Source organism: Archocentrus centrarchus, chromosome 24, assembly GCF_007364275.1.
Source record: "Archocentrus centrarchus isolate MPI-CPG fArcCen1 chromosome 24, fArcCen1, whole genome shotgun sequence".
In the NCBI taxonomy this organism is placed as follows: domain Eukaryota; kingdom Metazoa; phylum Chordata; class Actinopteri; order Cichliformes; family Cichlidae; genus Archocentrus; species Archocentrus centrarchus.
In genome coordinates, this window is record NC_044369.1 from 26395517 (window position 1) to 26423349 (window position 27833).

General features: G+C 40.2%; 2 protein-coding genes across 2 annotated transcripts in view; both read right to left on the reverse strand.

Moving 5' to 3' along the window:
* Positions 1-2461: 2461 nt before the first annotated feature.
* LOC115774655 (adhesion G protein-coupled receptor F4-like) overlaps positions 2462-27833 on the reverse strand; it is a 78991-nt gene continuing 53619 nt past the window's right edge. The window contains exons 2-14 of the mRNA XM_030722013.1: positions 25109-25321; positions 24958-25010; positions 11463-11584; positions 11130-11342; positions 8450-8551; positions 8135-8266; positions 7864-8042; positions 5288-5464; positions 3834-5204; positions 3696-3737; positions 3105-3161; positions 2929-2995; positions 2462-2612 (exon numbers count right to left, since the gene is read on the reverse strand). Of these exons, the coding sequence (XP_030577873.1) occupies positions 2557-2612; positions 2929-2995; positions 3105-3161; positions 3696-3737; positions 3834-5204; positions 5288-5464; positions 7864-8042; positions 8135-8266; positions 8450-8551; positions 11130-11342; positions 11463-11584; positions 24958-25010; positions 25109-25309 (2772 nt within the window). The 5' untranslated portion in view covers positions 25310-25321 and the 3' untranslated portion in view covers positions 2462-2556. The remainder of the gene's footprint in view (positions 2613-2928; positions 2996-3104; positions 3162-3695; positions 3738-3833; positions 5205-5287; positions 5465-7863; positions 8043-8134; positions 8267-8449; positions 8552-11129; positions 11343-11462; positions 11585-24957; positions 25011-25108; positions 25322-27833) is intronic.
* LOC115774656 (uncharacterized) overlaps positions 26471-27833 on the reverse strand; it is a 26489-nt gene continuing 25126 nt past the window's right edge. Inside the window, exons 25-27 of the mRNA XM_030722014.1 lie at positions 27113-27262; positions 26833-27000; positions 26471-26607 (exon numbers count right to left, since the gene is read on the reverse strand). Coding sequence (XP_030577874.1) covers positions 26471-26607; positions 26833-27000; positions 27113-27262 — 455 coding nt within the window. The remainder of the gene's footprint in view (positions 26608-26832; positions 27001-27112; positions 27263-27833) is intronic.

Sequence of the window (27833 nt, forward strand, 5' to 3'; positions counted from 1 at the left end):
TCCTCAGCAACTTTTACAGATGCACTGTGGAGAGCATCCTGACAAACTCCATCACGGTGTGGTATGGAAACTGCACCACTCAGGACAGGAAGGCTCTCCAGCGTGTCATCAAAACAGCACAATTCATCTGTGGAGCTGCCTTCCCATCACTACAGGACACTTATAATACCCGGGTAATAAAGAGGGCACACAACATCATCAAGGACCGTACCCACCCACAGCACACACTGTTCACACTCCTGCCATCTGGCAGACGTTACAGGAGTGTAAAAGCAAGAACAACCAGACTAAAAAACAGTTTCTATCCACAGGCCATCAGGCTACTGAACCACTGACTGATTATCAAACTGTGATTACCTGCCTTTCTTTTCATCTGTATATATAATATATATCTGTATATATTGCACTTGCTTTATTATTTATTTATTTTTATTCTCTACTTCTACTTTCCTAATATACTAGTTCTTAAATTTTATTTTAACTTAGTTGCTTATTTCAGTTGTTTGTAAGGCAGTCGCAAGTAAGAATTTCATTGCTCAGCATAACCACAGTGTTTTGCGGTGTACATGACAATAAACTTCTTGAATCTTGAATCTTGTGCTTATCTCTCTTATGGTGTCCCCCAGGGCTCTATTTTGGGGCCTTTATTGTTTCTTTTATAGCTACTCCCGTTAAAGCACATCCTGGGCACCTTTGACGGAATTTCATATCACTGTTAGGCTGATGACATTCAACTTTAAATCTCCTTTAAGCATGAACATGTTTCTAGGCTACAGGTGCTAACTTTGTGCTTAGACTCTATTAAAACATGGTTGGCAGACAATTTTCTCCAACTTAACGAGGATAAAACGGAAATACTTATTTGTGCCCCAGATAGATTTGTGCCCAATATAATGGAAGCCTTAGGTCCCCTCGCAAAATTTGCTAAGTCCTCCATTAGGAACCTTGGGGTCACATTTGATTCTGCCTTCACTTTGGACACTCACGTCAAGTCTTTGGTTCATTCTTGTTTCTACCACCTAAGGAACATTGCCAAATTGAGTCCCATTGTGTCACACTCAGAACTTGAGATTGTCATTCATGCATTCGTATCTTCCCGCCTGGACTATTGTAATGCCTTGTTTAACTGTCTTAGCAAAAGGTCTTTAGAACGTTTACAAGTTGTTCAAAATGCAGTGGCAAGGCTTCTTATGAAATCCTCTAAGTATTCTCATATTACCCCGTTACTGATCAAGCTTCATTGGCTCCCCGTGAAATTCAGAATCCAGTTTAGAATTTTAGTTCTTACTTTTAGAGCACTCCATGGACAAGCACCTTCTTACATCAGTGAACTCCTGCATCCATAAACTCCCATCAGATCATTGAGCTCATGTGACCAGGGTCTCCTGGCTATACATCCCTCAAGACTGAAAACGAAAGGAGACAGAGCATTTGCCTCTGTGCCCCCCCATCTGTGGAATTCTCTCCCAGTCTTCCTGAGAGCAGTGGACTCGGTGGCATCTTTTAAAGGACAGTTAAAAACTCATCTTTTTAATATTGCATTTGCTTAAAGTTTTCTTTGTACTTTGTTTTATTGTTGTGAAGCACTTCGTGGCAGCTGCCTTGAGAGGTGCTATATAAATAAAGTTTTACTTACTTACTTCAAACTTTTGACTGGTGCTTTGTGTGTGTGTGTGTGCGTGTGATAATGTATGTGATAGTTCATTGAGGTATGCTTGTTCACCTTTACAAAAAAAGTCACCAGCTGGATTATGATCTGGGGTTGCTGCAGTTGGTCAGGTCTAGGTTCAGCAACATTATGTGCTCAAAGAATGATGTCAGCTGACTACGTGAATATACTGAATGACCAGGTTATTCCATGATTGGATTTTTTCTTCCCTGATGGCACAGGCATATTCCAAGATGACAATGCCAGGATTCATCGGGCTCAAACTGTGAAAGAGTGGTTCTGGGAGTATAAGACATCATTTTCACACATGGATTTTCCACCACAGAGTCCAGACCTCAACCCCATTGAGAATCTTTGGGATGTGTTGGAGAAGGCTTTGCTTAGTGGTCAGAATCTGCTATCATCACTGCAAGATCTTGGCCAAAAATTAATGCAACACTGGATGGAAATAAATTTTGTGACATTGCAGAAGCTTATCGAAACAATGCAACAGCAAATCCATGCCATAATCAAAGCTAAAGGCGGTCCAATGAAATATTAATGTGTGACCCTTTTTTTTTTTGGCCAGGCAGTGTATTATCTGGATGACATGTGGAGAAGGATACATTCAAAAAAGATGAAATAATAAAGGTTTACTACTACAATACAAGTGATGACTCCAACATTTATTATGCAATACGAAAATATTTTGATGATGACACAATTTTTACTTTATTCATTTTCCTTAAATGTCAAACCAGATTCTTCCTGGATTCAAGATCACAATTAACATATAAATAGAATTATCCCACCTGAAATTATTATAGCTGCGGAAAGCAAAAAAATATATATCCAAAAAGCCGGACTTGCTTTACTGATTGTTGAATGGCCAAAGTTATCTGAACAATTTATGTGTTGCTTGCAGATTGGAAATCACTGGATGCGCTAGACACATGGTAGCCATCTATAAAAAAACAAACAAAAGACCAAAAACAGAGCAGCATGAGTTAGTCTGAAGCAAATCAATACAGCAGCAGATCCAGAATTACAACAGGAGGCTGTAGGTTGTGCAGCAGTTAAATGTAAAAAACATGTTTAATCTGATGTTTAACAGTAATGATATTACAGAAGCCATCTTTGTTAGCAAGTTTATGGCAATCCATCCAGCAATTAATTTATCGGTTGTACTGCCTGATCAAGGCAGAAGCACATGTAACAGCACAATAGCTTTCACTACATTTTTAAATGGAGCCTTCTTTCTTTTCTTAATTGTTGTTTACCTCTTCCACGTCTCAGGTTCCTAAAAAATCCAAATCCACTTGATGATGAGTTTCCGGCACTGGTGGTCTAAAACAAACAAAACAAAACAAAATCACAATATTTGAAATGGAACAAATTAACTGTTATTCAAGAAAAAAGGAAACATGGAACTCATAGCTGTGAAAACATTTCTTACCCCCGTCCCACTTCTGCCACTGGAAAGTTGTGATAATGCTGCTATTTCTGACCGCACCTGAAAAAGGAATTTGAAAGTTAGAACATTACAATGAAAGTCAAACAAATTGATTGTTAAATTATTTTTTTCATGTTGTTCAACACTAAAAGCAAGCCACCTTGTATATTTGTAGCTCTATTGTGATGTTCATCATGCTTTTTATGTGTATGTGTGGAATATGAGCACATACACATAACTGTATTTATCGAAGTATGGGCCATTCTGCTTGCTACTTTCAACCTCAAGTCCGAGTAGTCATGTATATGTACTTACAGAGAAACTGTGACTTGGCAATAAAAGCTGAAAATTTGACTTGATTCATATGACTGTACTTTGTGAGTACACTATATTCCTTTTATTATTTAGCACTTTGTTGGTTAAACAAAACATAAAATGTATCATTTAAAATTGATTCAAATGCTGCAATTCTACAATAAGCATTGATTCATATATTAATTATTAACTGAATATTCATTAGAGAAGTAAATTGTATTTTGTAGTATTTTTCCTGTAATTAACCTTATTTAATATTGAATACTCAGCTGTACATACCTTACCATCCAACAGTGTTCCAAACAGCAAAATAAAGAACCCCTGTTTAAAGACACAGTAAGCTGTCAGCTATCAAGAATTCAGTGATAAAAGCTGCTACTACTACAATATACAGATCAGTAAAAAATTAATTTGTACCTGCAGTGAATTGAAGAATGCAAATGCAATATGGATTCCTTCATTCTCTGGATTAGCCAGGATTCCAACTCCCAAACCCCAAGTTATTCCAAAAAATGGTGTGAGCACAGCCAAACTCTTGCCAATAACCATTAAAACGTGCCTCTCACCTGCTTGTGCAGCATTCGCCCCAACCCTTCTTCTCACAATTTTGTACAACACCACAACCAGGATAATGAGGTTTATGACCACTATTAAAAGTGCAGGAATCACAAATGCCAGTAGAGCCTTGGACTTTTCCCAGTTGAGCCAGCAGATTGCATTTTCTCGGATATATCCATTGCCTGGTGCAGTTGAAGCAATAGTTACAGCTGCGATGATGAGAGGAGCCCCGTAGCCTAGAATGAATCCAATGGCCAGCATAGATGCTTTAGACAAACCTCCGCCAAAGACATTAGTTGTGCGGTAGAGCAGCAGCAGAGCTGAGGCCAACATCCAGAAGAACAGGGCTAGGTAGAAAAAGTGGATAAAAAAGGTAGCTGCAGTGCATGCTGGGGGGTTTTTCACATCTGCATCTGAAATGGCTGCTCCAACTATAAACCAGATGTTTGCAATCAGGAGAGACACGGCAATGTTGACAATGGAAACATGACGCAAGTAAGAAGTTTCATTCTTTCTGATTTTTCTCCATATGAGGGCTTCAATGATGAGACATATGACCAAGGAACCCATGGACAGACCAACTCCAATGTAGGTTATAATGTCCAAAGCAAGGCCCTCCGGACTGTTTGGTGACATGAGGATAGAGAATGAGGTCAGGTGGTTGCAGCTGCAGGTCACAGTTCCTGTTTCATTTATGTTTAACACGACCTCACAGCCCTCATTGTCCCATCCTCCCAGACCATCAAAGAGGCTGAAGTTCCAGAAGACACATTCAGGGTTCCCCAGTGTAGAGTTTAAAATATCAAATGTGAGAGAGATATTATTGATATCACCACTGGACTGAACAAGTGCAACCCTGCCATTTATAAAATTGAATGATGAATTGTCTTGATCTCTTGCAGGGAGTACATTATCCAATGTGTCAAATATTATTGTAGTGATTGTTTTATTTTCTCCACCAGCTTCTATTTCTATTGCCACCGAAGAATTAAATACAGCATCAAAAGTGTTTGTGAAGGTAGTTTGGTTTAACTGAATAGATGCTGTGTTAATATTAAGCGTGTCATTGACAAGACGACGTGTTACTGTCTCAAGCGACTGCACGAATGATGAGCTGACACTTTCAGCTTTGGAGTTGTTATATATGTTTATGGTATCATTGATGTTCAGACGGTTCCATGATGGCTTTGTTTGACTGAGGGTGAGAGCATCTGCAGTTATCAGGATATTCTAAAGTAAAAGAAAATAGGATATCAGATGCAAAACATTTATTATTTAAAATGTGAAAAACTCTGTAAAATTATTCCACATACCTCCATTGAATTTCTGCTAATTGAGATATCTAATAATGAAGATCTGTTGGCTACATTGGAGAGTATTTTGACAATAGCCTTAATGTTGGGAGGAGACTGAGCCACTTCATTAGTGAAGTTGACAGTGACGCTTTTGAGCTGTTCCAAAAATACTGGCAATGTCGTGGCAGTCAAGAACTGTGACATTTGAAGAGAGAAAAGAATAGTAACACATGTTAGCTTAATTTAGTACAATCATTTCCTTTAATGTGTCCACAGTTACAAACAGTCTGGAAACTTTCTGACTGAGCTGACCCAAATAAACTAAACAGGCATATTATAACTTGTCAGATCATTCCATCAGCTCAAAATTACTTTGCATAGTTTTGAGTTGCATTGAATTATGAATTCAAGATGATGCCACAAAGCTAGCATTTTTTTCTTTAACATAATCTGGTTTGCATACTTTTAAAATCTGGATTTTAAGAGTTGTATTCAGGTGACAAATGATGTACGGCAATGAGCTGTAAAGCAAAAAACTAAAATCTCTAATGTTTGAGTTGTGAGTTCAAGAGAATACAAACAGGAGGATATTTTTCATCGCCGTGTTTTTTTTAAATACTGTAAAGACCTCTTGACTGTCAAAGACGACCATGTGCTGTGTAACAGAGGGGCACAGGGTGATATTTGGGTGTGGGTTTGGAAGTCTTTGTCCTTCGGTGGGGGTGGAATAGCTGCCCGATATGACAAAAGAATCCTCTGTAATGTTAATGGTAGTCTTGACTCTTACCTCTCTGCAAAGAAAGTTTTTGCCCTCAAAACTACTGTAGCGATTTACCAGCATTATGACACTTCTTTTGGAGTGCTTCTTGGGAGAATCGTTTTGGCAGATGGACGCATGGACTGAGGCGGACCTAGAGTTTTATCTCCCTAATTCTTAGTAATGTCACGGGTTGTATGAACACTGCTTATTTCATGTATGATAATGCAGCAGCCGTTCAACCGGCCTTCATAAGGTTGGTGAAGAATATGTTTATTAAAGGACAACACTGTGGAATTCCCAGTACCAGTGTCGTCGTGCGTTTTTGACTGTCTGCTAAGTACGTTTGCTGCGTCTTCTTCACCACTGAACACAACACAAACTCTAAAATTATCTTCTATAAATCATGCTATTGATGTCAGTCTTGAGAAAGCTGGGAAAGGCATCTGGAGGGTCTAAACTAAGATTTGTGACAGACACCTTAGGGCATCGAGAAGTCCCACAGGGAAAAAGTACTGAACATATGATGCCCTTACCTGTCAAGTCTCTGTCAAATTTGATATTCTAACATTAAACAATACGGGACAAAATTGATCTATGTAATGTGGGTCTAGGCAAAGCATTTTTCTTAAAGTTTGGCAACCTGTCCAGGGCGTACCCTGCCTCTCACCCTATGACAGCTGAGACAGGCTGCTCCATGAGGAATGAGGAACTAATTCCTGTTACTTTCTCTGAGTCTCAACAAACTCCTTCAAAGACTGAGGTTTTTCTCACTGAGGTATATATGAATGAGCCGACTGTTTTCAAGCTGGCTGAATTTAAAACTGAGTTTAATGATTCTGTGCCAGCTAATTTAAAAATTAATACTGAGCCCTCAGTGCCTAAGGCTGAATTTTCAGTTATTTTGGCAGATTGTGTTTTAACTATTTTTTGTTCTAAAGCCTGATGAAAAGACTGTTTTGTAACTTGCTCATTCAGTGTTCACCATTCATTCTAGAATTTTCTGCTTGGTAAATACAGATTACCACCAAATACTGGATAGTTTGGTTGCCAACCTGGAATGTTCTAAAAGAATGATTTAAGAAAGTTTTAAGAGCTGGATTTATTAAGGGGGGCAATTTACCTTGAGGCAGCAATCGCAAAAACGTGCTATTGTGAGTTTAACGTTCTGCACTTGATCTGAATCCGCTGTAAGTTTGTTTCAATAATGATGAGCATTCTACCAGAAGCGCAAATTAGCAGATCAAAAACAATCTGTCAAAATAATACAGTTCATGTTCAGGTTTTTCACATATTTTTACACATTCTGATAAATAAGAGGCACCTGAAGGACGATCATTATGTTTTTGGGTAGAAATTCCTGGGGAATGTTTGTGGTCGTGTAATCTGAGAGCCAGATTTTTGGCACTGTGCTCACTGATTTGAACCATTCATGCCTGCCACTAATTCGCATTCCAAATAAATAAACATTTCTAGCAACTATCACAACCACGTCAGGTGCAATTCAGCACAATTTGTAATAAATTGGATATCACAAATCTTAGTAAAGCATCTTTCTATGATTCATTTAAAAAATCTCTTCCCAAAATTGTGCTCTGAAATGGAAGCTCCTATAAATACATATGCAATACGCCCAGCCACCAACAAACCTGTTTCCTTGCCTTTGTGCCATAAAATTGACCCTCCAACTCTATAGTGAATAATCAAAGTATTTTTTTAATGCAAAATAAAGTTTCTGTGCTGGTGCAGACCATTAGTAAATCTGGTACTTTGCATTTCCTTAATCTAGCCAATGATTTATAAACTGTTGTTTGAAACACCTGGAGAGCTGGGTTACCTGAGACTCATCAAGCAGCTGCTGAACTGGAAGCAGGATGCAGTTGTCTTGTAAAACTCCAAATTTACTATCTTCCATACAAATTACAGTTATTTCTCCCGCGTAGTTTGGGGCACAGGGCACTGCAACTTTGTCACCTTTATTTCCTTTGCCATATGTTTCATTTACACAGTAAAAGGCTAGAGAGAGAGAACAAATACCTCAGAAGTTTTTACATGCATTTTGTATATTATGTATGAACATATGTATGAATTTATTAAATAATACTCACTATCTGGGGATATCTGCAGTGTTATATCTTTTGTAAATCCAGGATTGGGGTTTGGCTGACAGGTGAATGTCTTTGTGTCTTTTTTACAATCTTGAGGGATGTTATATTTATAGGTAATCACATTACCAATGCCTGAACAACAAAAACAAAAACAATTATAAAAACAAACCTAGAGTTATACAGTATGAAGATTCAACAGTTAAAAATATTAATCATGTTAAATATGTTTGAGTGAGAGACACTATGATGCAAAATTTTTCTCAATAGCAGATTTGCATTTTGTTGATTTTGTTTTTGTTTTTGTTTCAGATTTACCTGCATCAGGATAACCCAGAAACGTAACCTGGTACCCATCACTGACACTGCACGTCAGATTCACTTCGTCCGTGCACCCCACAGTCTTTGTGATTGGTGAGACTGTGATTGTGGGTTTTTGTTTCAGAGTGAAGGACTTTTCAGCTTTCTGTCGAAAAAATGATTTGTCTGTTGCGCGCATGAGTCTGCATTCATAATTTCCTGAAATTAAAGATGATTATCATCAACATATGAAACCAACAAAAAAGAAAAACCCTGGAATAACAACATGAATGTGCCCCATATTTTTCCATGGAATTTTTGGAATTCTCCTGGTATTCCTCCCCCGTAGAGTGACAGCCAGCATAAACCAATAACATCTGGTACTGAAATGTATAATGGACAGTTTGCAAGTTTGCTATCAGATTAATTTCTCACCATCAGTTACAGTTTCTCTTAACTGCTTTGTCACATTTCTCCAAATGTTTTTGAATTTCTCAGCTCTGAGGGTGCATTTCCTAAAACAGCTCATACATAAAACATAGTTAAACACTGTAAATGTTGTAACTAACCCAAAGCCTGTAGTACCAGTTTTAACAGATTTTGTGTGAATGATTAAGTTATTACCACCAGAACAATAAGTTATTTTAACATTGTGTTAACCAGGTTGCACAAAATCCTTAGGTGCTTCAAAATGACTCTAGAACTGAGTTACTCATCTTATAATTTCCTGAAAGCCTTATATATATATATATTTCACTGACTGTAAATACTTGCTATTCCTCTGGGAATAATTAACAGCTATTGTGCATCAAAAATACCTTACATGCTGATTGAAAAAGCAGCAGGTTTTTCATTCTCTTCTCTAAGGAAAGAGTCCTTCAATTTTCATGTATTGTGAGGGGAAAAATATCACGGCATTGCACAGAACAAAATCTGTTGACTAACAGGCCATTTACAATAGTATATTACAGTAACAAACACATCCTTATATTTGATTTGGCCACATATTCTCATCAGCCTCATACCCAATGCTGTGCTTAGAAACCTAACAAGGGAAGACCTGGTTTGTCTGCCACCCACCATTGGTCTAATATAGGTAGTTATTTTTGAAGTTTTACAACGTAACCTGAAGAGCACCTTACTAGAAACACCGTAATTTCCTTCATTTCCAGCTACTCACCCCAAGTTTGTACAAAGAAGCCAAAAAAAAAACAAACTAGATGGACAAATGTGTTTGCACCTTGAAAAAACTGATCACAGCAACTGATTACATCCCAGCATTTTATGTTTCTGTTGGCTGGCACGGCATGTAGAACACCGGGACACGACCACACTGTAATTAACACATGCAACACACCTGCACAAACAACAATGTCCACATAAGTAGCTCTGAACTCCAGGCCTAAGCTGGAGGAGGAGGCTGGGAAGATGCACATCATCAATTGTAGAACCACAAGCATCGATGCACCACACTTTAAAGTCGCAATTTATTTGTTTTTCAGATGGTCATTTCTCATATTTCAGTGATGCGTGAACATCGTTTTCAGTAATGCATTTTCAGGAATTTAACATCAATTTATTTTAATTTTTTTTCTTTCTTTTTTGTTTGGAGTATAACGTGCAGTGTTCATAGCGCAGGATGCTGCACAGTTAAGAGAACATTTAAAGTATGAAGAATGTGATTAATGGCTTCAGATGCCATTGTTTACACAGGTTTTGCCACTGTCCATTAAACAGTCCTAAAATGTAACTTAATATTTGAGTGTTTCTTAGTTATAGACTAGTCAGATAGTCTATTTTTTTCCTCTTTTTTAAGCAACTAAGAAATTAGTCACCAGGAACATCCCTAGGACATCCTTACTCATTTTCCTCTTCCATGGGCAGGTTGTTGCCCCAATAAAAATGTTTGCTTGAACAGTTCTTCCCCTTTATTGTGGTCAAGCTCTGTAAGTTTTATAAAAACCTACAAACTTACACATGGGCTTGGTAAATGTTAAACATTAGAAGTAAAACTCTTCTTATAGAAACATTACATATTTTAGCACAATGACATTTAGAACCACTGATTCTTCAATTTATAAGAAGTGCACATGGTCATTAGTATAAATTGATCTATTTGTGAGTGTAAGAACATACAATAAATGTACTGCTGTACACACTAAAATATTCTAAAAGAGTTCATATATTGTTTTGACAATCTAAACTGTTATTTGAGCCGAAGAAACAGAGAAAAAGTGTGTACTGGAACACACTTTTAAATGTACCCGTCACCTCCCTCTTTTTAGAATCTGCTGTCATCTTTAAATCAGTGGTAACAACAAATAGAGGTTTAAAGTTCTCACATTGCATCTTAAAGGTACTGCATTACATTATTATGGCTTTTGTATGTCTTCCTGCACTGCTGAACGCTAACTAAGTGATTTTAGTTGGACCTGTACTGGAAGACTTTTTTTCCTTGAATGGTTTTGTCTACCTGTAGCTCTTTTGTTGTTATCTAGTCATTTGCAGTGAAACTTTGTCTGCAGTTTGTTTTTTTTTAAACAGTGGGTCACACTAAATGACTGAGTGACAAAGTTGTTTTTGTACTGTGAAACAAGTTTTACTCAGCCAATCACAATTTTGCTGTTGCTCTTGCCTGAGTACTAAACATTGATGCAGCACTTAATTTGTGAATATTCCCATTAAATGCATTTCTTACCGTTGTCAAAGCTAATAAAACGTGATATAGTCAAAGTTGATGTTTTATCCGTTTTGGAAATTGTGTGTCCTCCATCTTCAATAATGGTTTTCGTATCACGACTCCATTCTGCTCCTGAGACAGCGCCAAACGCCACTGGTGGAGGGCCACAGGTTATAGTCACTACTTGCTCATAAAATCCATCATTTGGCGTAAACGTCAGGAATGCTGAGCCTTTAAGAAATGGACATAAATGTCACACAATTATTAAACAACTGTACTAATAGATAATATTTACAAAATAAATATTTACAATATTTTTAATGAAAATATAAACGTAAAACGCTGCCTTACCGTCATATATCATAGCATATGTTTCTGCCAGTTTGGCAATTATTCCATAGTAGAGTGCTTGAAAGTCTGGTGCAGCAGAAGAGGGACCACTGACTTCATAATCAGCAATGGTACTTCCTCTCCTGCAGTAGAAAATTGAATCTCAATGAAAATCAAAACAACAACAAAGGTGCCCATAACTCTCATTCTTCTCACGATGTACATTTTCACTCACACAAACCAAACAAGTCTCATGCCAAATAAAAGGAAACATTAAATAATCTTCATTATAGGAATAACAATTAATTTACAGATTTTTTTCTGTACAGGGTAAAGCCTGAATGTCAGACTTTTTCTACATTAGAAGTTTTTAGAATGACAGTGGACACAGTTTCACTGACACTGAATGCTGGTAGATTATTGATTTTCTGAGGATACCTAATGCTATTAGGTATAAAAATAAATGCTCTTCAGATGCTGATTTCAAGACCATGATTTTATATTCGACTTTGTAAAGCTAATTAGATTTGTTCTAAATTGAAAGTGAACATCCATCAGTTTTTACATTTTAACAAAATTTATTTGTCTATAACCATCACAGGACACAAAAGGTGTGTGTCTTTAGCCACACACACACACAGACCCACCTCAAAATTCCCCAAACTGTGTTCTTCTATGTTGAGTTTCTCCTCAGTCAACAATTTTTACAGGTGGAAAGTTTAAAAAATATGTCTTTACATCACAAGTCTTGATGAAAAGGATCTGTGACAGGCCAGGTTAACAAGTCTAATCACTAATGACAATCTGACCCAATGTTAACAGCAGCCTCAGTTAGTTTGTTGCTTTCATTTCTTTCTAATCTTTCTCCCTACTTTATTAAATACGTGCAGCATGCAGCCTTTTGCTAAAGAGCCAACCACACAGGCCTGCTCTGCTGAGCCTGTATCTCTCCAACGTCAGATCCATGGTACATAAAACAGACGACCTAGAATTTCAGCTGGCTGGAAATCACTATATTTGTGACTGCTGTGTAATGATTATCACAGAGACCTGGCTTCACCTGCTATGCTGGGATCGGACGAAGGACTCCAGTAAGAGCAGGGGAGGGGGTCTCTGTATTGGACTGGTGTAACAATTGAATAATCATAGCGCGCTAACAGTAGTGATCGTCACAGCTGTGTATATCCCACCCGATGCTAATGTTAGCATGGCGCTCTCTCTCTCCTGGTGAACACCATTAATGAACAACAGCATCTCTCCCTGCTGCTCGCCCCAGCATACACCCCCCTCAGACGGAGAGCCAAGCCTACCATAAAAACCATTACAACCTGGCCTGAAAACAGTCTCTGACCTAAAGGACTGCTTCCCTCACACAGGCTGGGACCTATTTGAACACGAGGACTTGGAAACATTCACAATACGGTGTATCGGAAGTGTGACTGTTAGCAAAAACATCTGGGTTTTTAAAAAAAGCCAAGGTGGACTACAAGAGAAAAATAGTCCCACCTGTCCAGCAACAACAAACTACAGAGGCTGTGATGTGACAGCAGGAGACCTGAGTGTGCCCCTAGCAGAGGAACTTCACTGTTTCTTTGCTTGCTTTGAGACACCACAGGACCACTCATCTGCTCTGAAGGGCATGGCTCTGCCATCTCAACATAAAGTTTTCTACCGCTGTTTCACTGCATGGCGTGTATTACGTGTCATCTTGCTTGTAATCACTGTCTGCGTTTGCCTCTGTGCCGCACACAGATGCTGCAGTAGTTTTGTTTGGACTGTAAAATATGTTTGCAGAACAACAGAGTGTTCTCCCACGTTTGTGTCCTATGGTTTCCGTGTCCAGAAGAGGACCCGCACATACTCAAACGTAAAGGATCAGTTCGCAAAGCGCAGTGGAAATGCAGGCCCGTTCTTAAGTATTTTGCCAGTTCATTGAAACTGACACCAGTACTGGCACGAGCACCGGCAACTTGGTGGTGGAAACATGGTATCACTGTCCAGGTACTGCGGTACTGCGGGTGCTCTTGGCAGTGAACCCCAGAATGGCTGCTTGCCCAGACGGAGTACCTGGCAAGGTGATCAGAGCATGTGCCCACCAGTAGGGCTGGACGATATGGACCAAAAATAATATCTCAATATTTTTTAGCTGAATGGTGATATACAATATATATATATCGATATTTTTCTTCCCAAAAGGTATAAACAAGAAGGCACCTATGAGTCAAAGCTACATGTCCCAAATGTCACACAGGCACTTTTATTAACATTTAGCTGTACATGAGAAATTGATCAAAAATAAACTATTAGCATATTTAAATAATAATGCTCCTCAAATAAATTTATGCTTTTTCCCTCCATAACAAAAGACAGCTGTGCTATTAAAAAGTAAACAGAAAAGATACAGAGCAAAAACAGCAACAGACTGACTTATTGTTTGAAAAGCCAGTCTAATTTAGGCATATGGACCTTTAAAGACTTATTCATTGATAATGTCTTTGCCACCCTTGCACAACTGTCAGACAGATTTGCTCTTCCATCACACCACTTTTTTAGATATCTTCAAATTTGCAGTTTCACTCACAGTAATTTCCCCACTTTTCCTTATCTGCCTGTAGACCCTGACCTGGACTCCTTGTTTGTGTCCACTACTAGGCTAAAAGGCTCTATCTCGATTCTTTATAATTTAATTGCTTTGTTACGTCCGAAATCTCTAAACCTGATTAGGAAACCTATAGAACAGGATATTGGGGAGAATATATCAGATGAGCTCTGGTCAAGTATTTTGACATGAGTACATAAATCCTCGATTTGTGCTAGGCACTGTCTTATTCAATGCAAACTGGTTCATCGTGTGTATTATACCAAATCCCGTCTATCCAAAATTTATAGTTCTGTCTCCTCAATGTGTGACAGATATCAACAGTCCCCTGCAAACCTTATTCACATGTTTTGGCTGTGCCCCCAGCTTACCGGTAATTCCTTTTGGATGGAGATATTTTCTGCCATATCTAGGGTGGTTGGGAGGAAGGTCGACCCAAATCCCCTAAGTGCCTTGTTTGGAGTCTTTTTCTGGAAAGCCCCCTTAACTACATCTCAGGAAAATTCCCAGGCCTTCATGACCATTGTTGCTAGGAGAACAATATTACTCAAATGGAAGACAGCTCAACCCCCGTCTTTTTTACACTGACTTAGGGAAATTCTTTATTTTCCTAAACTTGAGAAAATTAGGATGACACTGCGTGGCTCTTCTGAACAGTTTACACTCATTTGGCATGCACTGCAAGTGCTGGCTAGTCAGACAAATTTTCCCTCTGTACCAGATTAGCTGATATTATTTTTATTTATTTACTCTTTTTCTCTCTTAATTTTATTTTCCCCTGGATTCAAAGATTTTTATTTGCCATTTGTGCAAGGACCAAGGTCTAGACACATTGGAATTTTTTGTGCAGGGCTCTCTCGTAGTCAATCAAGTATAAAAAAAATACATCAATAAGTATAAAATATAGAACAAAACTATAGAAATTAAAAAACAATATAGAAACAGACAATATAGAAATTAAAATATCAATAGCAGAATATCAAACTATATACAACATTAAGAGGTAGAAAGTATAAAAGTAAATATTATAAATTATGGGGCACTGTACAAAGGATGGTGATATGTGCAGAGAAGACAGTGGTTGGTGACAGTAATAAATAATAATAATAATAAATAGACTTGTACTGGGATTGTTTTGGGGGGCAGAGAGAGAGACAGGGATTCTGTTGGAGTATTGCACTGGTAGGATTATTTCACTGATAATTGCACATGTAAGTAAAGTGAGGTAGTGAAAAGAAAGGAAAAAAGTGTTCATTTTTGCCTTGCTGTCAGTCTGACTGCGGCAGGGAAGAAGCTGTTGTAGAAGCAAGTTCTGTGTGTAATGATACTGTCCGCTCTGCTGTGTCTCAGTTTGTACTTGCAGCGTTTGTGTCTGTGCAGAGAGTGAGCTGGGTGGAGTGAGTGATGATTCCCTCTGCTCTTCTTTGTCCCTATGATAATCTCTGCAGTTTTTATGACTCTTTGCAGACCCTTCCTCTCTGTCTGTGTCAGTGACGTGCGGTGAGGGTCGTGACTGTTGAGGCACTGACGTCATCACATCAGATTTACAAACATATAGCTTATTCACCATTTGATTGGCAACAGTTGTTTTGTTTAACATTTCATATCAGCATTGTTTACACATACAAATAAGCATAGAAAAAAACAACCAAAAAAAAGTTATCGTCATACCTTTACTTATAAATGAAGTCCATGCTCCGCTCCTTCTGAAGGAAAGCATTGATGACCTGTTCGTAGAAGTCTTCCTTATCTTTCCTCAGTTTTAAAAGTCTCTCTGTCTCAATGGAGATCACTGCCAGTGAAGAAAGTCGTGCTTGATCAGTCCTGTTCCGACTGTATGTTTTCAGTCTTTTCAGTGCAGAGAATGAGCGCTCCACCGAGGCTGTAGTAGCTGGAACAGTGAGCACAAGCTGGAGCAACTTTGTCGCCTCAGGAACAGTTTCAGTGAGATCATTCTGGGCCAAAAAGCTAAGAAGCTGTCCAGGAGATTTACATTGATCCCTCACCGTTTGTGAGCTATACAGTCCAACGAGATTCGCTTTTAGTTCCACAAAGTCAAAGAATCTGGCATATTTTGACAGGCTCTGCAGTTTTGCGTCATCAAAATGTTGTGACATTTCACTGAATTTTGTGCAGTCCACCAAACCAAGGAAAGCCAGCTCACCAAAATGATCGAACCTGGCCTTCATTTGACAGCTTATGTTTTCCAGAATGTTACAGAACACTCGTTTTCGTTCACATCTAATCGACTGTCTGTCTTCACTCTCTGTCAGATTCAGTGCTCTGCATTTCTGCTCAAATCGGTCCCAGAAACTGTCGAACTTGAGTCTCATGCGCTCGAGAGCTACAACAGTGTCGCGGATGCGTGCAAGACAATATTCAATGTCCATCACTTTGTTTTGTAGCACTCTAAAAAGCGCGTCAGTTTCATTGAAAATGTCCTCATACACCATAAGGAGAAAGTATGTTGATGCTTTTGAAAGCCACCGATCGTATCCGGCTGCTGCCATCATCAGCGTGTCATTATCCCAGATGTCGGGATTTTCCATAATAACATAATAACGCTTCCTTCACCTCACAGTCTGCTTCAGATGTAGCCACATACCTTAATATGACCGAAATCTGAGCTTGGTTTGTAACATCTGTGGTCTCATCTACTTCTACAGCAACGAATGGGGCTGCACCGATCTCCTTTTTAATGTCATTTCTAATGACCTCACCGACGGCTTCGATTAAATCATTTTGTATTCTATTTGACAAGCCAGAAAATACAGTGGATGTCTCCAAATGTCTAGCTAACCTGTCATCTTTCTCAGCAAAAGCATGTAATAGTTCAACATAGTTGCCACGATTAGCAGAGCCTGTACTTTCATCATTTCCACGAAATGCCAGTTGTTATTTGCCAAGGAAGCAGGTGGCATTGATGAGATCTTTTAAAATCTCTCGATTCTCCTTTACCTTTGCATTGTGGATGCTGATGTTAAGTCTTCGCTGTTCGTCCAAAGCCAAGTCTATCCTGGACATCCCGAACGTTTTTAGTGCGATTTGACTTTGAATGTGCGCGGTGGAACGCTCATGTTTGATGAGGCTTCTTTGTAAATTCTTCAGGTCACAATATCCCATCTGAGTCCACACATTGTGACAAGTTGAGAAAAGAAGGCAGGAAAAGCAGAAAAGGCGGTTTCTTGCTGGACATCCACAAAGCCAGCCTTTTCGTGTGTACCAGTCTGTCTGAAAAGAGCGGGTCTTCTGTCCCATAGTCTGAAGCAAACCTTTTAGCTCCGGTGTTGGTCTTCCTTTAATTATTATCTTCTGCTTCGATTGAAAGTCCAGTTTAGAAAATTCTTTCAGTTGAGTTATGTAATCTTCCATGTTGAACATAAGTCCAAGCAACAGGAAAAACTAACTGGCCTTGCTAACTGTTTATGGTAGCTTGCCGCCGAGGAGTCGTAGAGTCCCTGGGATCACCAGCGCCCCCTACTATGAGGCACGAGAACTGCGTGCCTCACCTAGTGTCTCTTCGCAGCAGTTTCATGATCGCTCAACACAAGAATGCATTACACACATACAGTTGTTAATGAAAAAAAAAACAAAAAACTGTGTATTATATACACCAGCTAAAATATAGAAAATTAGTTCATATAGTAAAAGTGTTAGAACATTTTAATAGCCACATACAAAGGGAAAGTAATCCGGTCTCACTGCATAGCATGCCAGCACAGTTAGTAGTCATTGGCAATGACTATACTGAGCCGCACCACGGATCGCAATCCGTGGTGCGGATCGCTGATGATGTTGTTGTCCTGGGTGGAGACACAGTCATGTGTGTACAGAGTGAAAAGTTAGGGGCTGAGGCAGCAGCCCTGTGGGGATCCTGTGCTGACGGTGAGCTCGGTGGACACTCGTCCTCCCATCCTCACCACCTGTGCCCCTGAATTTTTGACATTGTGCGTCGATATAATCAGTATGCCTGGAACTTGTGCGTTTCTCAGTGCACTTGTACACTGAGAAACATTCCACGGTGCAAAGTGTGATTAAAATGCGTTAAAAACTTTAATTCGTTATTTTCCCCATAATTAATTAATCTAAATTAACACGTTAAAGTCCCACCCCTAATATATTATATATCTATCTATATATATATATATATATATATATATATATATATATATATATATATATATATATATATTATTTATATATATATATATATATATATATATATATATTAGGGGTGGGACTCGATTAAAAAAATTAATCGAATTAATTACAAGCTTTGTAATTAATTAATCGAAATTAATCGCATTTTAATCGCATTTCAATATTTGACATGAGAAATATTAATTTAAGTTTAGTTGATTATTATTCAATATACATAAGCTTAAACTTCAAAATTTTGTTCATTTTCCCACCAGTCTACTACACAGACCAATGAAGGGTGGAAGTGCTCCTGTGATAAGCAAACTCCTGAAATTAAAGTTAAGCATCATAACTGGATAGTTTTATTCAACATTAATGTCTCACTTGTTATAGTTGGAAATTAATCATTCTCTCAGCTGTATTCCTTGATGTTGAAATGTGTTATGCTTGTTTTAACAGCTTATTTTGAATTTTGAAAGAATTAAAATAAACCACAAAAAGGAGAAAAAGTTCGTTCTCCGTTTAATCAGCTGTTTTTACACAGCTGTGCTTCGCACTCACGGTTGCTAGGCGACATAAGCTACGCAGAGGTGACGGCAGCTGATATGAAGGCTAGCCGCTCACTTCCGGCCTTTGTGGTGTTCGTGGGCTGCGAAAGACGTGGGCCGGGTCCTTCGCAGGATGCGGCCCCTAATTTGGACATTGTGCGTCGATATAATCTGTATGCCGGGAACTCGCGCACTGAGAAACGTTCCACGGTGCAAAGTGCGATTAAAATGCGTTAAAATTTTTAACGCGTTAATTTCCCCGTAATTAATTAATCGAAATTAACGCGTTAAAGTCCCACCCCTAATATATATATATATATATATATATAAAATCCCAGCTTGCCCCCTTACGGGCGGTCTATTTTTGCCCTCCAAGCTCGGGTCCTCTACCAGAGGCCTGGGAGCTTGAGGGTCCTGCGCACTATCTTAGCTGTTCCCAGTATTGCGCTCCTCTGGACAGAAATCTCGGATGTTATTCCAGGAATCTGCTGTAGCCACTCTCCCAGTTTGTGGGTCACTGCCCCGAGTGTTCCGATTACCGCGGTGACCACTGTTACCTTCATCTTCCACAACCTTTCCAGCTCCTCTCTGAGCCCTTGGTATTTGTCGAGCTTCTCGTGTTCCTTCTTCTTGATGTTCCCATCACTTGGTATTGCAAGGTCCATCACCACAACTTTCTTCCTTTGTTTGTCCACCACTACGATGTCCAGTTGGTTAGCCACCACAAGTTTGTCTGTCTGTATCTGGAAGTCCCACAGGATTTTAGCTTTGTTGTTCTCAACCACCATTTTGGGGGCGTGTCCCATTTTGACCTCGGGACTTCCAGGTCTTACTCGGCACAGATGTTCCTATATACTATGCCGGCCACTTGGTTATGGCATTCCATGTATGCCCTGCCTGCTAGAATCTTGCACCCTGCTGTTATGTGCTGGATTGTCTCAGGAGCATCTCTGCACAGCCTGCACCTGGGGTCCTGCCTGGTGTGGTACACCCCAGCCTCTACTGATCTTGTACTTAGAGCTTGCTCTTGTGCTGCCATGATTAGTGCCTCTGTGCTGTCTGTCAGTCCAGCCTTGTCCAGCCATTGGTAGGATTTCTCTATGTCAGCCACTTCTTCTATCTGCCGGTGGTACATGCCGTGCAGAGGCCTGTCCTTCCATGATGGTTCCTGTTCTTCATTCTCTTCTTTCTCAGGTTTCTGCTGCCTGAGGTACTCACTAAGCACATGATCCTTTGGGGCCATCTTCCTGATGTATTTATTGATCTTCATTGTTTCATCTAGGACAGTGGTTCTGACACTCACTAGTCCTCAGCCACCTTCCTTCCGCTTAGCGTACAGGCTCAGGGTGCTGGATTTGGGGTAAAACCCTCCATGCATGGTAAGGAGCTTTCTTGTCTTAACATCAGTGGCTTCCATCTCCTCGTTTGGCCAGCTTATTATCCCAGCAGGGTATCTGACAACTGGCAGGGCATAGGTGTTGATAGTCCGGATCCTGTTCTTCCCATTCAGCTGACTCTTCAGGACTTGCCTTACTCTCTGCAGGCACTTGGAGGTTGTAGCTTTCCTAGCGGCCTCTTCATGGTTCCCATTTGCCTGTGGGATTCCAAGGTACTTGTAACTGTCCTCAATGTCTGCAATGTTGCCTTCTGGTAGTGTAATCCCCTCAGTTCTGACTACTTTTCCTCTCTTAGTTACCATCCGACTACACTTCTCCAGTCCGAACAACATTCTGATATCATTGCTGTAGATCCTGGTGGTGTGGATCAGTGAATCGATATCTCGTTCACTCCTGGCATACAGCTTGATGTCATCCACGTACAGGAGGTGGCTGATGCGTGCTCCATTCCGTAGTCGGTATCCGTAGCCAGTCTTATTGATGATCTGGCTGAGGGGATTCAGGCCTATGCAGAACAGCAGTGGGGACAGAGCATCTCCTTGGTAAATCCCACACTTGATGTTGACTTGTGTAGTGGGCTTGGAGTTGGCCTCTAGTGTTGTTCTCCACATACCCATTAAGTTCTTGATGAAGGCTCTTACAGTCCTGTTGATCTTATACAGTTCTAGGCATTCCAGGATCCATGTGTGCGGCATCGAGTCATAGGCTTTCTTGTAGTCAATCCAGGCGGTGCACAGGTTGGTCAGTCGGGTCTTACAGTCTCGAGCGACTGCTCTATCTACTAGTAGCTGGTGTTTTGCTCCTCTGGTCTCTCTGCCTATCCCTTTCTGGGCCTCGCTCATGTATTGTGCCACATGCCTATTCATCTTAGCTGCTATGATGCCTGATAGGAGTTTCCATGTTGTACTGAGGCAGGTTATCGGTCAGTAGTTGGATGGGACTGGTCCCTTCTGGGGGTCCTTGGGGATCAGGACCGTCCGGCCCTCAGTCAGCCATTCTGGGTGTGTCTTAGCCCCTAGCAGCTGGTTCATTTGTGCTGCCAGGCGCTTGTGGAGTGCAGTTAGCTTCTTTAGCCAGTAGGTGTGAATCATATCAGGGCCTGGTGCTGTCCAGCTCTTCATGTGTGAGACTCTTTCTTGGATGTCTGCCACTGTGATGGTTACTGGGGCCTGTTCTGGGAGGTTGCTGTGGTCTGCTCTTAGATCCACTAGCCACTGAGCATTGGTATTGTGTGACGCATCCTTCTCCCATATGCTCTTCCAGTATTGCTCCGTCTCCAGCCTTGGCGGGGGTGCTAGCGGGGGGCAGGGGGCGGGGCAGCACTGTGTGTGTTTGTGGCGATCAAGTGAAGCAGTGACGGCGTGAGAGCGAGACAGTCAGCCAGGTTCATTCATTCATGCCTGTACAGATCTTGCCATTCCTTTTAACGTCCTCACGGACGTTGCCGTAACAAGATTAACGCGGAAGCGCATGTCCTTATATTAAAAACTTTTGCTGGCAACCTCTCGCCGATCCTTTCAACGTCCTCAGTGACGCTGCCGTATCAAGATTAACACGGAAATGCATTCGAGATCTCGCAAAAGTCGCCTTTAATTTATAATTCAGCGGTTACTGTTGGCCATAACCATGCCAAAACTGTACAGGCATGAACAGAGGTGGGCTGTCACTGCTTCACTCGATCGCCACACACACAGCGCTGCCCCGCCCCCTTCTCTAAGCCAGGGTTGCGGGTCGAGTGAAGCAGTGATGGCGTGAGAGCAAGACAGTCAGCCGAGTTCATTCATTCATGCCTGTACAGTTTTGGCGTGGTTACAGCCAACAGTAACAAAACTGAATTATGAATAAAGGCGACTTTTGCTGGCGGTCTCTTGCCAAACCTTTCATCTTCACTGACACTGCCATATGAAGATTAACGCGGAAGTGTATGTCCTAATATTGAAAAGTTTTATGAGATCTCGCAAAACTGCCTTTTTTTTTTTTTTTTTTTCCTCCCATGTTTTTTTTTCCCCATGTCTCTTGCGGGGTTCGTATAGAATGAATCTGTTAAAATTAGATGCACACAACTGATAGAACACAAAGCACATTTCATTTACAATACTGTAAATATGGTCATTAATTCACAGTATTTGTGTGAACCCGAATCCTGATGAAAAATAACAGAAACATGAATCTGAGGGTTCGGACAAATGTTGGTGGATGGCGCAGTGTTGCCAGATTGAGCAGCTTGTGAACACATTGGGCTGGAAAATTATATAGATATATCTATATGATTATAAAATTATATAGATATATAATTTTACAATAAAAGCTTCCTAAAAACCTACCAAATATTGTGAAAAGCAGCCAAAATTTTAACAACTCACCCAAAGCTGTGTATATTTAAATATATATCACACCTGGTGCTATTAACATGAGTTTCAATGGAGGTTTTGTTGTGTTGGGCTGGCAACTGTCAGTCGGATCTGACAACCCTGGGGATGGGCGGTGGTGATAACCTATGCACTTCAGTGTGAATTACGGCAGATGGAAAGGAAAAGGTCAAAGCCATCATGTGTGCAGTTTAGGAAAAAGAGAAAAGAAGAAGAGGAGAAACATGCAAAGATAAAGGTAAGCAGAAGCTGTGTAATATTTCAGTTTCTTCCATGTTTTTTCAAATAAAAATTTAAACGAAATTCTGAGTGTGCCTGTGATAGTGGGGGGACCTTCTGTTAAAAACTGTCTGTCAGACCATGGCAGAAAGCTACATGCACCACACAGCAGGGGGGCGCTCATTACCCCCCAAGTGGAGTAGTGTGGGAGGTGCTGCTGCGGCAATCACTGGGCTGGGGGGGCTGGGGGGGGGGGGGGGGGGGGGGGGGGGGGCTGGCGGGGATGCCCGCGCAGGGCGCTAAACAGGCTAGGACCGCCACTGTCACATAGTCTTGGTAGTCGGCGTCGAGGAGTCCAGTTTGCCTTCTTAGCCATGATCTTATCTTTCAGGTCAGATGCTCTGGTATTCAGTGTACTTGTTGTTATTATTGGGGCTTGGTACCCAATCTTGGAGTGTGAGGATGATGAAATTTCCCCCCTGACCTGTTGTCCTGGCTTCCCCTTGCTGTAGCATTTGTGTTGTACCGCATCAATCTCTAGCTGCGATAGCAGCTGCTTCCTTCGTATGTTGGAACACTGAGCCACAAGTTGTTTCGCCATCAGTTGGGATATTGGGTTTCGAAGAATCCATAGGTCCCACATCCTCTTCATGTAACCCCTCTCGCTGGGATTACATGTATAGTAGCATTCCAACAGTTCCCGGTTCTCATCTCGTGTCCACTTATGCCGTAACCTTCTAGTTCCAGTAGCCCACTTATCATCAGAATGCCCTGGTTCCTCAACACTTGACGCGGACCTTGTTAATCCGGGCGACGTTCGAGCCGGTATGGCTTCAATCATGTATCTCTCGCTCATATTCCGAGGTAGGCTTGGTTAGCGTGGGGGGGTCTAGCCTGGGGACCCTTACTGGAAGTACACTCTGGTCGGGATTCGAACTCCCGACCTCCTGCTCCAAAGACTGTAATGTTATATTTTATTTATTTATATATATATATATATATATATATATATATATATATATATATTCACCCTCTGGTTATTATTGGCTCTAGAAAACCCATTTCTGAACATGATTGGCCGAAGGAGGTGTCACTCAAAGTGGGAGGGTCTAGTCTGCCATATAAAGTGCACTACATATGTCCTGCGGACAGGACATGGCCAGTTAACAGGCTATGACATGGGGTTTCCAGAGCCAATAATAACCAGAGGGCGTCACATAGTTTTTGGTGTGGCCAGTTAACAGGTTAATGTCTGTCTGCTCAAAATATCCCAACTAAAAGCAAATAGAGATTAACTAATTGTGTTTCATGTTATTCTGCTCAGTTTTAACAACACGGCACAGCTCGAAAACACTGCTTATGACCGGAGATTTCATTTACGCTACACGAGAGCGCATTCATCTCCAAAACACGGTGATTGCCAAGGGGATTGAGGTTTGAGTTTGGTGATTATTTCTTTCTGGAAGTTATGTATTGGTAGACAGAGCCAGAATGCATAGAGGTGTACAGTGTGTGCAAACATCCCAGTTCCTTAACAATTGAAAAAATATATTCCACACTGTCAAGTGCTTCTAATTTCTACCTGCAGGGTAGATGCAGGTAGGCAACAGTAAAGAGAAAAAAGAAAAAAAAAAAAAAAATATATATATATATATATATATATATATATATATATTTTATTTTTTATTTTTTTGCAATAATACCAGCAAAAATTCAAAATTACTTTCATCCCTGGCTGTATGTACATAAAACACGGTAGGGGATTTCAGGTTTCCAAAAGGCGCAGATGTCACAGGAAGAAGTCACTAGTCGCTTTTTGGGGAAAAATAAGTCACTGAGGGGTCTGCAAAGCTGCTAAATCTAATGACAAAGTCACTCATTTGGCAACTCTGCCATACTGTCGCTTCTGAAGCGGTGAGGCAGAGAGGCGGAGCAGTGTGAAGTTGTGTGGAGACAAATTGGGAGAAGAGCCTTTACTACAGCCTTTACTACAATCATCCTGGACATTCTTACAACCAATCTGCACACCCTAGGCCTCCTCCCTCAAAAGTTTTGACAGTGTGTGTGTGTGCACGCACGTCTTTCAAAGTTTGAATCTTTTTAGTTCATTCCTCTTTGTAATGCAATATTTTTGTAAAATGTCTTCATGTATTTGAGAAAAGGGGACCAGACAGTTTATCCAGAATACTTAACACCAATATGGCAGGATAATACAGTAAAAATATAAAAGAGAATGTTACCTACCGGAATGTAATTAATTGTGCTTTTACACCTTTCTTGTCTCCTTCACTGCTAATCTATTTGAGGCATTGACACAGAAAAACAAGGACTAAGTATCCAGTAGTAAATTATGAGAAAACTTAATGAACCAGAAAGATGGCACATAGAGACTTACAGCGTTCCTAACAGTTATGTGTAAATCATTGTTTTCTTGATTGTATTCATCTTTGAAATCCACATTCATGGTAATGCTGAATTTCTGTGGTGTTGGAGTAGTAATTGGTGTGGTAGTTGTCGTTGTCATTGGTGTGGTAGTTGTCGTTGTCATTGGTGTGGTAGCTCCCGTCGTCATTGGTGTGGTAGTTGTCGTTTTCATTGGGGTAGTAGCTCCCGTCATCATTGGGGTGGTACTTTCCGTTGTCATTGGGGTGGTAGTTTCCGTTGTCATTGGGGTGGTAGTTGTCGTTTTCATTGGGGTAGTAGCTCCCGTCATCATTGGGGTGGTACTTTCCGTTGTCATTGGGGTGGTAGTTTCCATTGTCATTGGGGTGGCAGTTTCCGTTGTCATTAGGGTGGTAGTTTCCGGGTCATCTATGTTTGTGTTTAGAAAAATTTTTAGTCACGTGAAGTACAAGTGGTCTGATTTGAAAATTGTTTGAGCATAAAAACAAAAATACACATACTGTGAAAGACACAGTACAAGATTCTATAGTTGGACATCACACACTCCGAGAGCTATACAACTGTCAAGATTTGCAGTTTGTGAAATAAGAACCCTTAATCCATTCATTTTACATTATTCTGTGTCCCTGAACACAGGTTTTCTGTAGTCCACTCTCATATGTATTTTTTTTTTTTTTATGGACACAAAATGATTATTAGCTACTTTTTAAAAAGCAAAAAAAAAGGTCTGCAATTGGAGGCTGGTGGTGGTGGTGGTGGTGAGAATCACATCAAGTCAGAGACCCACGTTTGACCCAGACGCTTCATAGATTTTCACACTCCATGTTTATCATTTATGAGTGTATTATTGAGTAAAATATGTTAAATCCTTATGGTTTCTCATTAAAAATAACGGTTTATGTTTAGAAAAATATTATGGTTTGGTTGAAAATGCAAAATTTGTTTCTTGGTCACCATGTTAACACCCCCGTGCTTTCTCTACAAAAAATGTGTCCAAGACATTTCCTTCTAGAAAAACATCACTTTTAAATTTGTGCTCACTTATATGAAAAAACAAGAGAATTTGTGTCCATGAACACAAAAAAAATGGCTTGGTTTGTTTGTGGTGATTTCACAAACTGCCATGACATTGGGCTGCTCAATTCTATCGATATTGTGTTTCTGAAAAAAACTGTTTTGTATTTATTAAAGGTTTAGACTATAACTCAGTCATACAATGCAAACCTAGAGGTGTTTAAAATCAACAGATTTCTTTGTTGAACATAACAATATATACACATTCAAGATTTAAAAACTCTTTATGTGTAAAGTATTTACACAGTGTGAATGAATGAATGAATGAATGCATGCTAGTTTAGGTGTGTAAATGTTCCCATAATACAGACTGACGGAACTGCAGCTCTGCAAGTAAATGAACAAAGATGCTTGTCATACCAGAAGGTGCTGGTGTTGGTGGTGTTGATGGTGGTAGTGTTGGACATAGAGCCATACCTGTGGAGCAAAATTAGAGATTTATTTATTTAATGTTCAGGCCAGAAACTAAACTCCATAACTTTGGTTATTTTCAACACCTGATTTTTCAGATACGAGTACACATTTAACATAACTTTGAACCACTCTCATAGCAAGATGTTAGTAAGTCAGACACAGCTGACAAGTCTCTTTATTTAGTGATTTGTTGAAGGCATTCTAAAGCTAGAAGATATCAGTGCTTACTTGTGATTGGTTGACAGAACTCCCCACCAGGAGGAAGCCCTTTAATGCACCCACAGGTTTGGGAGATGACATCACTACATGCACCATATTTGTCACACTTGTCACATGACCACGCAAACTGCTGCTCACACTGACACTGCAGTCCTCCAGTGGAGTTTGGATCGCACCCTTTTCAAGACATTTAAAAGAATGGCTGAACACAGTTCATGAATCATACAGCACCATATAAACAGCATGAAATCTGAGTTCAAAGATCACATAAATAAGATCAAGTCCTTACATGTGGTGAAGTTCAAGCCTTTTAGTTTTAAAGACCCAGTGATGTTTTGGGGGAGGGAGATATTTCTCAGAATGTCTCTGAGTACATCACTGAAATTTGGGTTCACACTGGATACTGGGATGTCCAATTCAAGGACTACCTCAAAGTCCACTGTGAAGGAGAAAAGGAGACAGTCCATCACATGAACCTGTCACAATCATGGGAAACAATATTTATATGAAAATGTTGATGACTTGCTGTCAGTTCATTCACTTTATTTTCTCCTAATTCAATTGAGACTTTGCATCCAAGCATCATATTTTACGCTGACACCAGCAACCATAGTGGAATGGCTTCCAGGGGCCAGAGCAGGTGAAAATTTGAAACTGCTGGCTAAGGCTAAATGTAAATTTGTTAAGATTACAATTCACATTGGCATTAATGACACCAGGCTGCGCCAATCGGAGGTCACTAGAGTTAAGATTGAATCGTGTGTAACTTTGCAAAAACAGTGTCGTATTCTGTAGTTTCTCTGGGCCGCTCTCCAATCAGACCAGGAGCGACATGCTTATCTGCTTGTTGTCCTTGAATCGCTGGCTGTCTGAGTGGTGTCAAAAAAGAGACGTGGGCTTCAAAGATAATTGGAAAAGTGTCTGGGGAAAACCTGGTCTTGCTAGGAGCCATGGCATCCATCCCACTTTGGATGGAGCAGTTCTCCTTTCTAGAAATCTGGCCAAATTTA